The 12,842-nt window shown below is 47.2% G+C and overlaps 1 protein-coding gene across 4 annotated transcripts in view; it reads left to right on the top strand.

Moving 5' to 3' along the window:
- Positions 1-12,842, top strand: part of RASGRP1 (RAS guanyl releasing protein 1) — a 79,963-nt gene that overhangs the window by 28,162 nt on the left and 38,959 nt on the right. For 2 of the 4 annotated variants that reach the window (XM_067028943.1, XM_067028942.1), the window contains exon 3: positions 11,831-12,019. Coding sequence is in view for 2 of the 4 variants with exons in the window: in XM_059056963.2 (XP_058912946.1) it covers positions 11,831-11,936 (106 nt within the window). In the remaining 2 variants the exon portion in view is untranslated. The remainder of the gene's footprint in view (positions 1-11,830; positions 12,020-12,842) is intronic. The other 2 variants (XM_059056963.2, XM_067028941.1) reach the window with 2 other exon arrangements.

Here is a 12,842-nt window from a genome sequence, read left to right as displayed (position 1 = left end):
ACTTCAGCAGTGGCATGAGGTTTCGTGTGCTACGTGACTACTGTCAGGCAGCCTAGATGTTTGGGACCCACCAGTCAACCACATATCACAGTGGTTTGGACTTAGTGCAGGACTTTGTTCTCCCCAGAAGATATCAAAGTGCTTTCCTTATCTTGACTGATCTCCTGATTATCTCTCTCTGCTGGGAGGGATGGAGGCAAGATATTATCAAGCTTTTGTTCTGCAAATGAGTAAATGGAGGCTCGGAAATGACAGAGCTATCTCAGGGCTCGGCAGCCTGGGTTCAGATCCCAGAACTGCCATTTACTAGCTAAACTTGGGCACTTTGCCTTACCCCCTTTTTAACCTCGGTTTCTTCATCCATCATGACAATACCACCTACCTCGTAGAGTTAATACATGTGAAGACCCTCTTGGAACAGGGCCTGGTACTGCACTCCATGTATGTTTAACAGCAGGAGAGCAACACAGACCTCCAGTGGGAGAGGGAGAGAAAGTCAGGCTGGACTTCGAATGTAGTTCTCTTGTTCCGGTCAGACGCTGTATTTGCTCCGGCAGAACACCAAATAGTGCTCCCGGCCTTCCGATCTTCCGATTGGTATCCACTTTGTGAGTTTCAGTTGCGTTTTGGCTATTTCTGTAAGACAGTGACACAACACCAGTTCATGACTGTTTGGAAACCCCTTCTTATTTGGCTCTTGGCTCCTGAGTAGAGGGCAGTTTTTTTCTTTCCTTCAGTTATTAGGAGATTCCTCACCCACCTGTGAAGTTCTCTCTTTCAGAGTCATTCCTGGGTCCTCATGCAGATTTCTCTCTAGCACCTCAGTAAACCCTAAGAAATCCTTCTGTCTTGAGGGCCCGAGGGGCGGGTTGCACTTAGAACCTAGAACTAGAAAGAGGTTTGGAAGGCCCCTACTTACTCTGCCATGGATTGGAACCATGCTTGCAGGAAACCACATCTGGTCTCATTGGCACGGACAGTGTGACAGACCAGCGTGGACAGCCCCTCTTTGAGTTGTGGTTAAAATGAAGCATTTCATGAAAAATCATTGTTCCACTCTGGAATAACCAACGCCTAGCAGGAGCAAAATAGTGTTCCAAATCCAGCAAGAGAAATAAGAACAGTTCACCCCTGTGACAGTGCTTCCCAGTTTACTAAGCGTTTCTTTGTATTTAATCAAAGGTAATCTAATACTAACTACAACCAAAGAAGGGGCGAGGAGGCTTTCAGAATAACTTCTGTCTGATTACAAATGGTTTCACTCAGTCCTTTTACCATACATGATGGTGTGATGATGTTTTTTGTCCAGGCCTGTTCGTTGCAGAGAATTATGAGCCAAGGACAGTTTGTACGGTGAACGCACAGTGTGTGGTGAGACAGTGTTGGGGGCAGCGCCATTTTATGGCAACGGCAACGTGCACCAATTGCTTCAGCCCTACTGTGCACCGGAACGAGATTATCTAGGCGTCTAGGTCTGTTAGGATCAAATCAATATTGAGAAAAACTTTCTGAAGAAGGCTGAGTTCGTGGCTAACCAGTAAGTCTCAGACAGGCCTTGTGTTATTTCACTAGGTCAGTGTTTGGAAAGTTCCCTGAGTTGCTTCTTAATACCTATCCAGCCTGTCAACAAATACTCCAAAAAGAGGCCCAGGATTTAACAGACAAGATTGAAGCGATAGGAACGCGCTCCAGTAAGGGAGGAGAGAGCAGAGCTCTGCCCCAGATTCCCTTCCCCGTTGTGTTGTGTCTTTGTCTTGGGTCTGCTCCCCCTGTGCTGGCCTCCCTCCAGCCACCTGCCAGCAGCTCTCTATGTCCTCAGGAAGCTGAGCCGCAGCCCTGCTGCCTGTCCGCCCCCCGCCGGGCACATTCTTGTGGTGCTGTGCAGGACAGTCACTGTGTGAGCCAAGTAGGCTGCGTTGACAGCAGCTCACCAAGGACTCAAATCACAGCTTCTCTACCCAGCTGGACAATTCGATTGTTCCCAGGGACTTAGATGGGCCCCGGAGAAGCGGCCACCTGCCCAGGGTGTTCAGTTGGTGCCACCTTCCAACAACGGCTCTTAGACTTTGAGGTCATGGCTTCGTCCCAGAGCCCATCACCGGGTCGCAGAGCCCATCACCGGGCCTACCCCACACCCGTCACGCCTCCTCCCGCCCAGCCCCCCGACCTCCACACTCAGGACTGTGTCCAATTTGCAGAACCGAAGAGGACAGCTTCCCTCACGACTTCTCAGACCCCTGATTCTTGAGACGTGACAGGTCCGGATGGAGGCTGCAGTCCCCAAGGAAGGCCACGGCCTTGCTCAGCAGAGGCAATAGAGCTGAAAGCTCTTTTTCACTTTAGGCAATCCGTGCGCATGGTTAGACATTTATAGATTGCAGTCGCTCATCCAAAAAATCTAGGTCATCCTTTACATAGAGCTTCACGCTTCAGAAGCAAAGCCGTGCGCAGGGAGGACCGTCCCCATTGCCGTCTGGTTTGGCCGAGGGAGTGGAGCTTCTGTTGCAGGAAGAGGGGGAGATGGGCCACTCGGGGCTGTGAGCTCTCAGACACTGGGTGTTTTCACCCACGTGGTCACGGGCTCTCTGGGGTCTAGTCATCCTGGCTAAATGGCGCCAGTAACAGCCTTCGTGTTGATGTCATGAGAAGTGGTGGGTTTAAGGGTTCGGATCTCCAGGAAGATTTTTAGTCTGTACCGTGACTGCAGCAAGAAGGGCAGGGTTGGCCTGTGGGTGTAGGGCTTTTGGGGGAGAAAAGGAGATATGGGTGTAAGAGGTTTAGCCTTGTAGCACGCACGGCTGGAAGTCAGAGCTCTTCCCAGTATACCTAGGCCTTACCCCGCTCACCTCCCAGCAATCCCCCGAGGAGAGGTAGATGCCAAGGAAGGAGCCCTGGGCTGGGGGCCAGAGGGCCGATCCTGTCCAGGACCTTCCACTCACCAGCCCTAGACCATGGCCAACGCACGACACCTCGGTGTCCTCCTCTTTAAAATTGTGCCCATGGTACCCGCTGCTTGCAGAGTGGTACGACTCAGGTGCTCAGCCCAGGTGATTCTGTCCATTGAGCCTCAGTGCTGTGAAAACAAAGTCTTGCTCTCAGGCGTTCCCGTCCAGGGAGAGCAGTGGCTCTCCAGCTGCTGGGGGCTTCAAGGACAGCGGTGTGTGTATCTAGATGCCGGGCAACCTGAATGCCTGCCTCACCTCCCGCTCCACCACCCTGGCCCAGCAGGATGGCGAATAAATCCGATAGCACAACGGGAGCAGATGCAGTTCCTTTCCTTAACTAAGCGCGCCTGGAGGTCAGCCTCTCTGGGAAAGGAGTTGAGAGAAACCTGATTAGACCAAATCCCCTTTATGTAGGGGTCGATTAGCAGGTTTTTCTGTTCTCTGTGTTCCTGGCTTTGGCTGTCAGCACCCTCAGAGAGAAGAGGTGAGTCCACCCAGCCCTCACCCACTTGGGTAAGACGCTGCTTAACGGCCTGTTGCAGAAGTTTGAAATTGCAGCGCACGGTTAAACGGAGGCTGCATGTTGTCCAGGTCATGGTGTCCCCCAGCCAGTGCAAATAAGTCATTAAAAGCTAACTGTAACCAAGATATTCAGAGCACCTGGACAGTGCGCCGTGCCAAGGAACAGAAGATACTCTAACTAGACCTCCATTTTCTCACTCACGTGGCGGGTCCCCCGCCATGGGTCTGGGTATGATATACCAGGTTATCCCAGAGGGAACCAGAGCGGGACTTAGATTTACGAGGGCTGGGAGCTTCCCTTCTGCTGAATTCTCACCCTACGTTAAAATGTTCTTCCCTGGGTTAGAGCCCCAAGTACTCCAGGAAGTCGCTGTTGCTCTGCAGACGTCTGAGAGGATTCACCCAATGTCCTCCCCTCCTCCTGAGGAATGTGGTCATCAGGATTAACTGGCCAGATAGTCACCAGGCAAGGCCCAGAGGGCATGAGATCAGGAGTGAGGTGAGGAGGAAAGTGGGTTTGGGAGCACCTGGGAACAAGGTGCCAGGTAGGACGGAAGCTGAGCAGGCACAGCCCTTCCGACCCTGGGTCCGTGGATGAGAGCGGCGGCCGTGGTGCTGAGAGCTGACTGCAAGCATCTCCTCCCAGCTCCACCGTCTGACTTCATATTGGTGGTTTGGAATTGGCCACAGTGAGAGTATTAATACCACGGAAATCTGCATACACTACAAATCAGGGTCCCCCTCACCCCCCAGGAGAGCTGTTGTTTAAACTCTTACCAGTGCATCCCCAGCGGCAGCCACGCGGGTTCTCGCGCTTGCCCTGTGAAGCGAGACTCCGTCCTTAGCAAATCGCTTGCTTTCTCCTGGTTGGAAAAGAGATTAAGGTGCTGCCGATACCTGTTGTAAGCTGCTCAGGTAGTAGAAGCTCTGAGAGTTCAAAGTATGTGTGCATCACCACATTCTTTCTTCACGTGCACTTCCTACCCCAGCTGCAGCTGTTGGCCCTAAAAAACCAGACCAACAAACAAACAACAAACCAGTAAACTTATTTTCAGCTTCTCAGTTTTTCCGCACTCTCCAAACAGGATCTAATGAATGTAATAGTCTTGCTGTCAAGTAGTGTTTATTTCTTTGGAACATTTATCGTGTTGTAATCCGTTCAGAACTCTGTGTGTATCTGTCAGGTTCTGCCTGGATCCAGCCTCTCCTGTTACTGGAGATACTGACCTGCATTAGCAGCTGCAGCCCTGCTCTAGGCTCTGGATCCAAAGCTGCCCCGTGGCTTTCTGATACTAGCTTTCCTATTACCGTTTTCCGGCCCCTGGTTTCAACACACCTGTTCTTTTGTGTGATTCCCTCCTAATGCTGATAGCTTGCTTACCCTCAATATACCAATTTCTGACATTCTGTCTTTGGTACATACAAAATCCCTTTGCACATCAAGGGATTTCCATGGAAACCGAAACATAGGGGAAGAAAGGACTCTGTACTGGAGTTTCTCTGGTGTTGGACATGTTTTATGTCCATTTTGCAGCGAGTCATTCCTGCCTCATCCCCTAGACAAGCCTTCACTGTAGGAAAGTTGCCCCCACCCCTCGTCAGCAAGAAGCAGTGCCTCAAATGCAGCCGTTTGCAAGTCTGTTCTCACAGGAGTCATATCATCAGGGAGCAGGGCATCACTCTAGGAGGCAAGCAGCTTATTTAAGATTAAACCACAGAAAGGAAGAAAAGAGGCTGTGGGCAGGTTGAGAGACAGAGGGCTAGACCAGATGGCCTCTTGAATCCTGAAGCTTTGGGTCACCTCACTGCAGATGGCAAGAGATGCTTCCTGAATCACCACGACTGGATAGGATCTCTCCTTCCCCTGAACTTTGCCACCATTCAGCATGATCTCCACGGGTTTCACTTCTAACATTGACTGCCTGATATTATGAAGTATGTTGGGTGTGTGTCTTACTCTCCAACTAGACAAGAGTTCTCTTACAGCCCTTCGTATCTCCTTTGGTACCTAGGACAGTGCCTTGCACAGAGTCGATTAATTATAAAATGTTTTTAATTGAAGTAGAATGAAAGTTGCTCTATAGAGTAGTTAGAAGCTGTATCCTCTCGTTGGAAGGGTGTCAGTAGAGCCTAGTCAGCTGGTTACCTGTGGTGCCTTTAGGAGGAAGTAATGCAACAGCTAGAAGGTTGAGGTGGAAGACGGCTGAAGTCTTTTCCACCATGAGAGTCTGTGATTCCATGAAGCATAGCTAACGCCAGCACTGAGTCTAATGATGGAAAACCAGTTGCTGGCTCGCAGAGAAATGACTCTCCACATGGCTTTTCTGTTTGCTCTGTAGAGCAAATGGTCCACAGGTTGGGTGGATCTTTGACTAGCATACTTCCCTAGCAGCACACATTGCTCCCCAGGTTGGGTGATAGAGTATGCAAGATGGGCATTTTATGTCCCACTGAGGTTTCAACCCTTTAAAGAAGTCTGCCCCTGAAGTAGAAGGAGAAGCAGATGGTAATGAGAAAAAATGCACAGTTTATTCTGCATTGCACATTTTACTTATTAGAATTTTTAGTATGACACCCTACGTTTTTCAGAAGCCTGAAGCTGCAAACAAAATTAAATTATTCACTGAAATGTTTAAATCAGCTTACAGCAATTATATCAAATTATCAAAATAAAATCCAGCAGTCTGGAAGGTAGATTCCCCTTGACCAGCCACTTTGAAATCTGACTTTCAAAGGGAGGCTCTTCCCCTCAAGAAGGGAGAAGTGCTGCTCCATGAGATGAGGGCGGGAGGGGAGTGCATCCTTGATGAGATTGTAGGGAGGTCGATGGTCGAGTTGGGGAGAGGTGGTGGCGGGAATGAGGGCAAGTGAACATTCCGGGAAATTCTCCTGTGGAAAAAGAGGCACCTCCGAGGGGGGTGTGAACCAAGGTGCCGAGAGATGCCCTCCTGGCCTCACCATATGCCAGCCTCCCCTCCCGCAGAGCACGTGGGGATTAACACGCCGTAGTGGGGGACCATCACAGGGCTCTGTGGAAGAGGGGGTGCAAGGCAAAAGTGGAGAATGACTGTGACTGTGAATCTTAGGCACAGCACCCTTCTTATTTTAAAGCCAACTTGAATGATCACTATCAATCCACTAAGGCATGTGAGAGTTTTTCAGAAATCATCAGATGCAAAAAGCTATCCTTTCAAAAGATGTGCATTAATTGGTTCCAATCCAATATTCCAGTGGCATCTCTTAGACTTGTAGCCCTAGGGACTGGAAGAGATCTTAAAACTCATCTACTGTAGCCCTTTCCCCCATTTAATACTTGAATTCCCTATCCCGACTAATGGTCATGCAGTGTTTTGGAAAGAGCTGGGGATCTGGAATCAAACAGACAAGGAGCCAGATCCTGAGCTCCTTCATCCATTGTCTCTTTGACCTAGAACAAATGACCTAATCTCTGTGCTTTCATTTCCTTAGCTATAAATTGTGAGCAGCAGGGCTTCCCAGGTGGCACAGGTTGAGAGTCCGCCTGCCGATGCAGGGGACACGGGTTCGTGCCCCGGTCTGGAAAGATCCCACATGCTGCAGAGCGGCTGGGCCCGTGAGCCATGGCCGCTGAGCCTGCGCGTCCGGAGCCAGTGCTCCGCAATGGGAGAGGCCACGACAGTGAGAGGCCCGCGTACCGCAAAAAAAAAAATTGTGAGCAGTACCAACACTGCAGAGGTGTTGTGAAAATTAGAAATAACATCATTAAAGTGCTGAGCATAGCCCCTGGTATTGAGCAGGACTTCAGTAAATAATAGAGTGCAATGCCAATTCCAATAATTGAATTAAGTGTCCCTCCCCAGCCTCCTCTTGAATATAGAGGTCTGTGATGCGAATGCTTCCGCTGTTGGGCAGGCTTAATGGTTAGAATTTTCTGCTATGTGTTGTGCCCAGTTCTCTTTCCCATAACTTTTTCTATTCATCCTCTCTGGTTCTGCATTTGTGGCCCCACAGAACAAGTCTAAACATTCTCCCACAGTGACCATTACAAATATTTGAAGATAATTTTAATATCTCTACTGAGCCTTCTCCATGGTTAACCTATTTGGGTCCTTGAATCTTTCTATATGTGACTTGGTTTTCATCTCACCCAGGATACTACTAAGCCCCTTTCCCTAAGATATGAGCATCCATGGAAGGATGATAGCCAGCCACAAAGAACAATTGAGATAGCAAGTCTTAGATTCTATTCATACTGAATAAGTCTGCGAGTGTGTCCATAACTCCAGGAACATTCTAACGCACACCCTACAAATATATTTCAGTTTCTCCTGCTTTGTACCATAGCGTACGGGAATAGCAGCACTACACTATAATTCTGTGAGGAAAGGTGCATTATAAAAACTATATTGTCAGATGCTGACTTGAAAACTTGCATCCGTATAATTGTGATAGATTTGATTGTGTTATTGCCCCCTCACCCAATTTTACCTTCTCTGTGTCAGTGATCTTTTCCATATGACTTTGAGGTTCCTGCCCTTTGACTTGAGATTCAGCAGTGACTTTCTTTGGCCAACAGAATAAAGCAGAAGTGACAGCATGCCAGTTCTAAGCCGAGGCCTAAGAGGCCTTGGATGTTTCCAGTTGCCCTACAGCACCGTGCCATCACCATGAGAAGAGCATACCCCGGCTAGCCCCACTGGTCCAGGGAAGTTGGAGGGGCATGTAGGATAGGAGCCCTAGCAAAGCCCAGCCTATATCAGCCAACCCCTAGCCAACTTACAGACACTTGAGGGAAAAAAAAAAAAGATGACTGTTTTCAGTCGCTGAATTTGGGGGTGTTTTGTTATGCAGAATTTTTGTGGCAGGAGATAAATATTACAGAAATTATGTGGGCCAGAAAACAGCAGTACTAACCCCACCTCACCGGAGTGTAAGCTTAGAATAAGTAATGAAAGATTTATAAAACTATAACAGGCTAGATGAATACTTCTTAAAAATGATTTATCAAATTGTAACTTTGTTTCTTTAATAAACTGTGGCCAAGAAGAAAATGTGTGTATATTATATATCATTAATGAAATAGCTAATGAAAAAAGCAAACTCAATATCCAAAGATACATGAAAAGTTAAGGGGTCTCCTATTTGGTGTAGTTCACTCATTTACTCAAGAAGTGTTTAGTGAGTAACTGTCATGTATCAGCACTGTTCTAGACCCTAGAGATATGGCTGTGGAAAAAAACAGACAAGGTCAGGTCTCATGAAGCTTATATTCTAGCAGAGACTCCGAAAATAAAAATCAAATAAAAAAAGATAACTTCAGATCACTGGTAAGTGTTGTGAAGAAACTCAGGCAGGATCATGGCTACCTTAAGTAGTTTAAGGAAGACCTTTCTGAGGATGTGACGTTGAAACTGAGACATAAATGACATGAATGGGCCAAGGGAAGAAAGGCCACACTGACGGAAATAACAAATGCAAAGTAGGAGAATAAGCTTGGAGGGTTCGAGGTATAAACAGTGGTACAGAGAGGAGTAATTTGGTATGAAATGAAGTGGGAGACTAACAGGGGCCAGAACATGTAGAGCTCTGTTGACTGTAGCAAGGAGTCCATGTTTCCTTACAAGTATAATGGAACCCATTGAAACGTATTAAGCACATGACCTGATTTATGGGTTTTAGGAGCTCACTCCTGGCTGCTGTGTGAAGAGCAGTTTGTGGGTAAGTGGATAAGAGTGAAAACAGGGAGGTCAATTAGGTCATCTTGGTAATGGCTACAACCAGCATGATGGCAAGGATGGGGAAACATGGAGAGGTTTGAGGCGTATTTTGAAAGTAGAATCAAGACTTGCTAATGGATTGGATGCGAGGAAAAGGGAGAAATGAAGGATGACCCCTAGGTGTTTTGTTTGGGTAACTGAGAGGATGGCTGGTGGTACCATTTCCTGAGATGAGGAAAAATGGAGGAGAAGTGAATTAGGGGACGGAGAGGTCATGAATTTTGTTTGGATGAGTTAAGTCAGAAATTACACATCTACGTGGATTTGCCAAGTAGGATGTGGGACATACGAATTCGGTACTCAGGGCTGAAGATATCTGTTGGGCAGTCATGAGCATATCAATGGTATTTTCGCCAAAGGACTAGATGAAGTCCCCTACCTAGAAGAAAGAAATTAAATTTTTTTAAATTTAAAACTTAAAAAGTTTTAGACTTTAAAAATTGTTAGAAAAAAAAAGAAGTGGGAGGACTAAGCCACAGAGCACAGTAACATTTAAAAGCTCAGCAAAGGAAGAGGAGACAGAACAAGAGCTGGAGAGGGAAGCTGAGAGAGTGTGATGTTGTGGAAGCCAAGCGAAGAAAGTGCTCCAGGAAGGAGGAGAGAGTTGTCAGCTTGGGTTGGGTTGGGTTGGGTTGAATGCAACTCAAGTCATAAAGTAAGATGAGGACAGAGGCATGAACCCTTGGATTTGGCAATGTGGACCTTGAAAATAAAAGATTGGAGACCTTGAAAATAAAAGATTTTGTGAAATAAGAGAGGTAGGAGTCAAAAACGGTATGGATGAAAGGGAATGGGAGATGAGAAATTGATGACTGAGGTTTGGCTGAAAAGGGGAACAGAATGGAGAGGTGCCTAGAGTCTCAGGTTTTGTTTTATTTCATTTCATTTTAAATAGGAGATTCTGGGGTGTGCTTAAATGCCAGTGGAAGTAAACCAGTAGAGAGAAAGAGGAAAGTTGATACTGGAGGAGAGAACATGGAACAAAGACACTGTCAGTGTCCTTGAGAAAAAGGAGACCCAGAGCTCAGTGGAAGCATTGACCTGTGAAGTGCCTTCCATGGTAATAGAGGAAGGCAGACAGTAAGAGTAATAGAATGTGGGTAAATTGGTGGATTTGGCGGTGGGAAGGTAAGGTGAGCGATCTTGTCACGTTTGCTTGTATTTTCTCAATGAACTATGACTTTAACTCATTATTTGTGAGTGAGCCAAAACTTCTGAATCCTGAGACCAAATGCACTGTGTCCTTCATTTACCATTTGGTATACTTGGAAAGAATGAAAATGATAACCTCTTTTGTAGAATGTGCTTTAAAGAGCTAGCAAATGATTAAAGAATTCATGTATATTCTTTCATTTGATATTTTCCCCTGAATCATTCAAGTTCCCAGCAGGGAACAGAATTCACATGGTTTGTTTAAATGAAGACACTTTAATGATGGGGGACTCCTTACAGAGATGAGAGTGGAATGAAGAGATGCTGCACCCAGAGACTATCAACAGCCAGAAGTCATTACCACCCTCAGGAGCCAAGGGTCAAGGGAGATTAGTATATAGTATTAGATCCCAGTGAGAGCTAGAGCCCTCAAAGAGGGACCAAGCAGCGTGATCACTCATTGAAGAGACCTTGTAGCTACAGGGAAGTAGTGCCAAGCAGAGAGGGAAGGAGAAAGAAATACCTACTTCTCTCTCCTCCCATCTCTTGCCGATGCATCCCAATGGCTGAACCCAGCTGGAAGCTGGCTAGCAAGGAGCCTGGTGATACAGTCCATGGTGAAAGACAGAGACTAGATCTGCAGTGAATAACCAGCACAGCCCCTAACACTTCATGCCGTAAATGTTAAAAGATTTTGAAAACCACTCCAGGGGGAATCTTTGCCCCCAGTGCCATTGTATGGAATGCATCTTGTTATGTGGTACCAGCAGGATTTGGAAAACCCAAGTAAGGAGCTAACCATGATCTTTGATACAAATCATCATGGGTACTTGTAACCCACCCATAATCTCCAAAAGTCATGTTTACCTATAGTCTTCCTCCTTTATTCCCATCCAGAGCACATTGCCTGTAAAACTAGGGAAGCTTACATTTCAGGGCCCCTCGTTTGCATGAGCCCCCTTCCAAGGCCATGGGGCAGCCCTAGAGACGTATTCGTATGGTCATATGTTCCTGTAAAACTTGCAAGAATAAGGTATTTTAACTGTAATCTGTTAAAACTATAACTTTTTCCCCTCTGACCCCAGAAAGGACTTCCTCCTTCCCCCGTTACATGCCTTTCAGGCATCACAAAGCCTGGATCTGCTTCTGCTTTCAACAGAGACTCACGTGTACCGGTGCAAATGTTATCCTTTCCCCACGATTCTAACACTTTTCCGGCAGCGTGGTTAATGAGCCTCAAAATGGACACTTGGTGGGGGGAGGATGCAGCCGGAGGATAAAGAGAGGCGAAGAACGGAGGGACGTGTGTGCCGGAGTCAGTGGGGGCGGGGCGCTGGGCCTGCAGAGCCCGCACCCTGGTCTTCCACCAGGAGTGATGGGGGGCTGGCAGGTGTCCCACCAGGTAACTAATTCGTCTCTGGGGCCTCGCTCAGAAGCTGCTCTTTATGTTTTCAGATGCAGACGGAAACCTGTGTCGAAGTAACCAACTGTTGCAAGTCATGCTGACCATGCACCGAATTCTCATTTCCTCTGCTGAGCTGCTCCAGAAAGTTATCACTCTATATCCTTTAGCACGGTGCCTGGCCGTCCCCAGATGGGATTCGTTCAACAGTATCTTGAAATTTGAAGGATACTTTCACATTGGTTGGTTTGGCATAACCCTGAGTGGTTAATGGGTTCATACGTCCTTTCAGGGAATGGTGTGCGTGTCTGTGTGCATGTGTGTGTATGTACATATGTATGTACGCATATGTATGTATGTGTATCTTCTGTTGGGAGAGGCAATGTTATTGATGCTGATTGCTCTGGGAAGAGGCCAAAGAAATCAACATGCAAACAGTCTTCTTTGTTAGTTCTTGCTAGTGAAAAATACTTTTCCTGTAGATTAATCAAAATTCATATTCATCCCATGCAGAATTACAAGGGTGCAAGCATGACTCAAGTGATAATCTGCATTCTGGCTTTCCTGTCCAATTCTTCAGCCTTCCCCAGATTCTGAAGAGAGCTTCCTGAAGCCAGAGCATCTGGAGAGTCTGCTGGTGCCTTTTTGCTTCAGGCAGAGGCACTGGCTATGTGCCAAGCAAACCCTGCTGGATTCTAACCTTCTTTTGGGGTGTGAATGGAGTTGGGTGGAGAAAACGTCTGCCTTCTCCCTCTCCCTGATGACACTGTGGGCTGTAGGTGGGCTGAGACTGTTTAGCACCTTGAAGCCCAAGTCCCTGGCACTGAGTCATGCTTTGTAGCTGTTCTAATCCTTTACCACTCTCCTCAGCCATCCCTTTTCATCTCATGGCACACAGAACAAAAACACAGAAGCCATAAAGACTGAATCTCTTCTCTAAAGCTACTCATAAACCTTAACACCTCCTCTGAGATGAGAGGTAATCAGTGGCACTCCAAGGGTGCAACCTTGGGAGGGGTCCACGTGATGAGAGGTGCAGGTAATAATTGGATGTCTGGTCTGCAG

The sequence above is a fragment of the Kogia breviceps genome, chromosome 3 (assembly GCF_026419965.1).
Source record: "Kogia breviceps isolate mKogBre1 chromosome 3, mKogBre1 haplotype 1, whole genome shotgun sequence".
NCBI lineage: Eukaryota > Metazoa > Chordata > Mammalia > Artiodactyla > Physeteridae > Kogia > Kogia breviceps.
The sequence above is the reverse complement of the archived record's forward strand: the minus strand, read 5'-3'. Positions and strand labels throughout refer to the sequence as shown.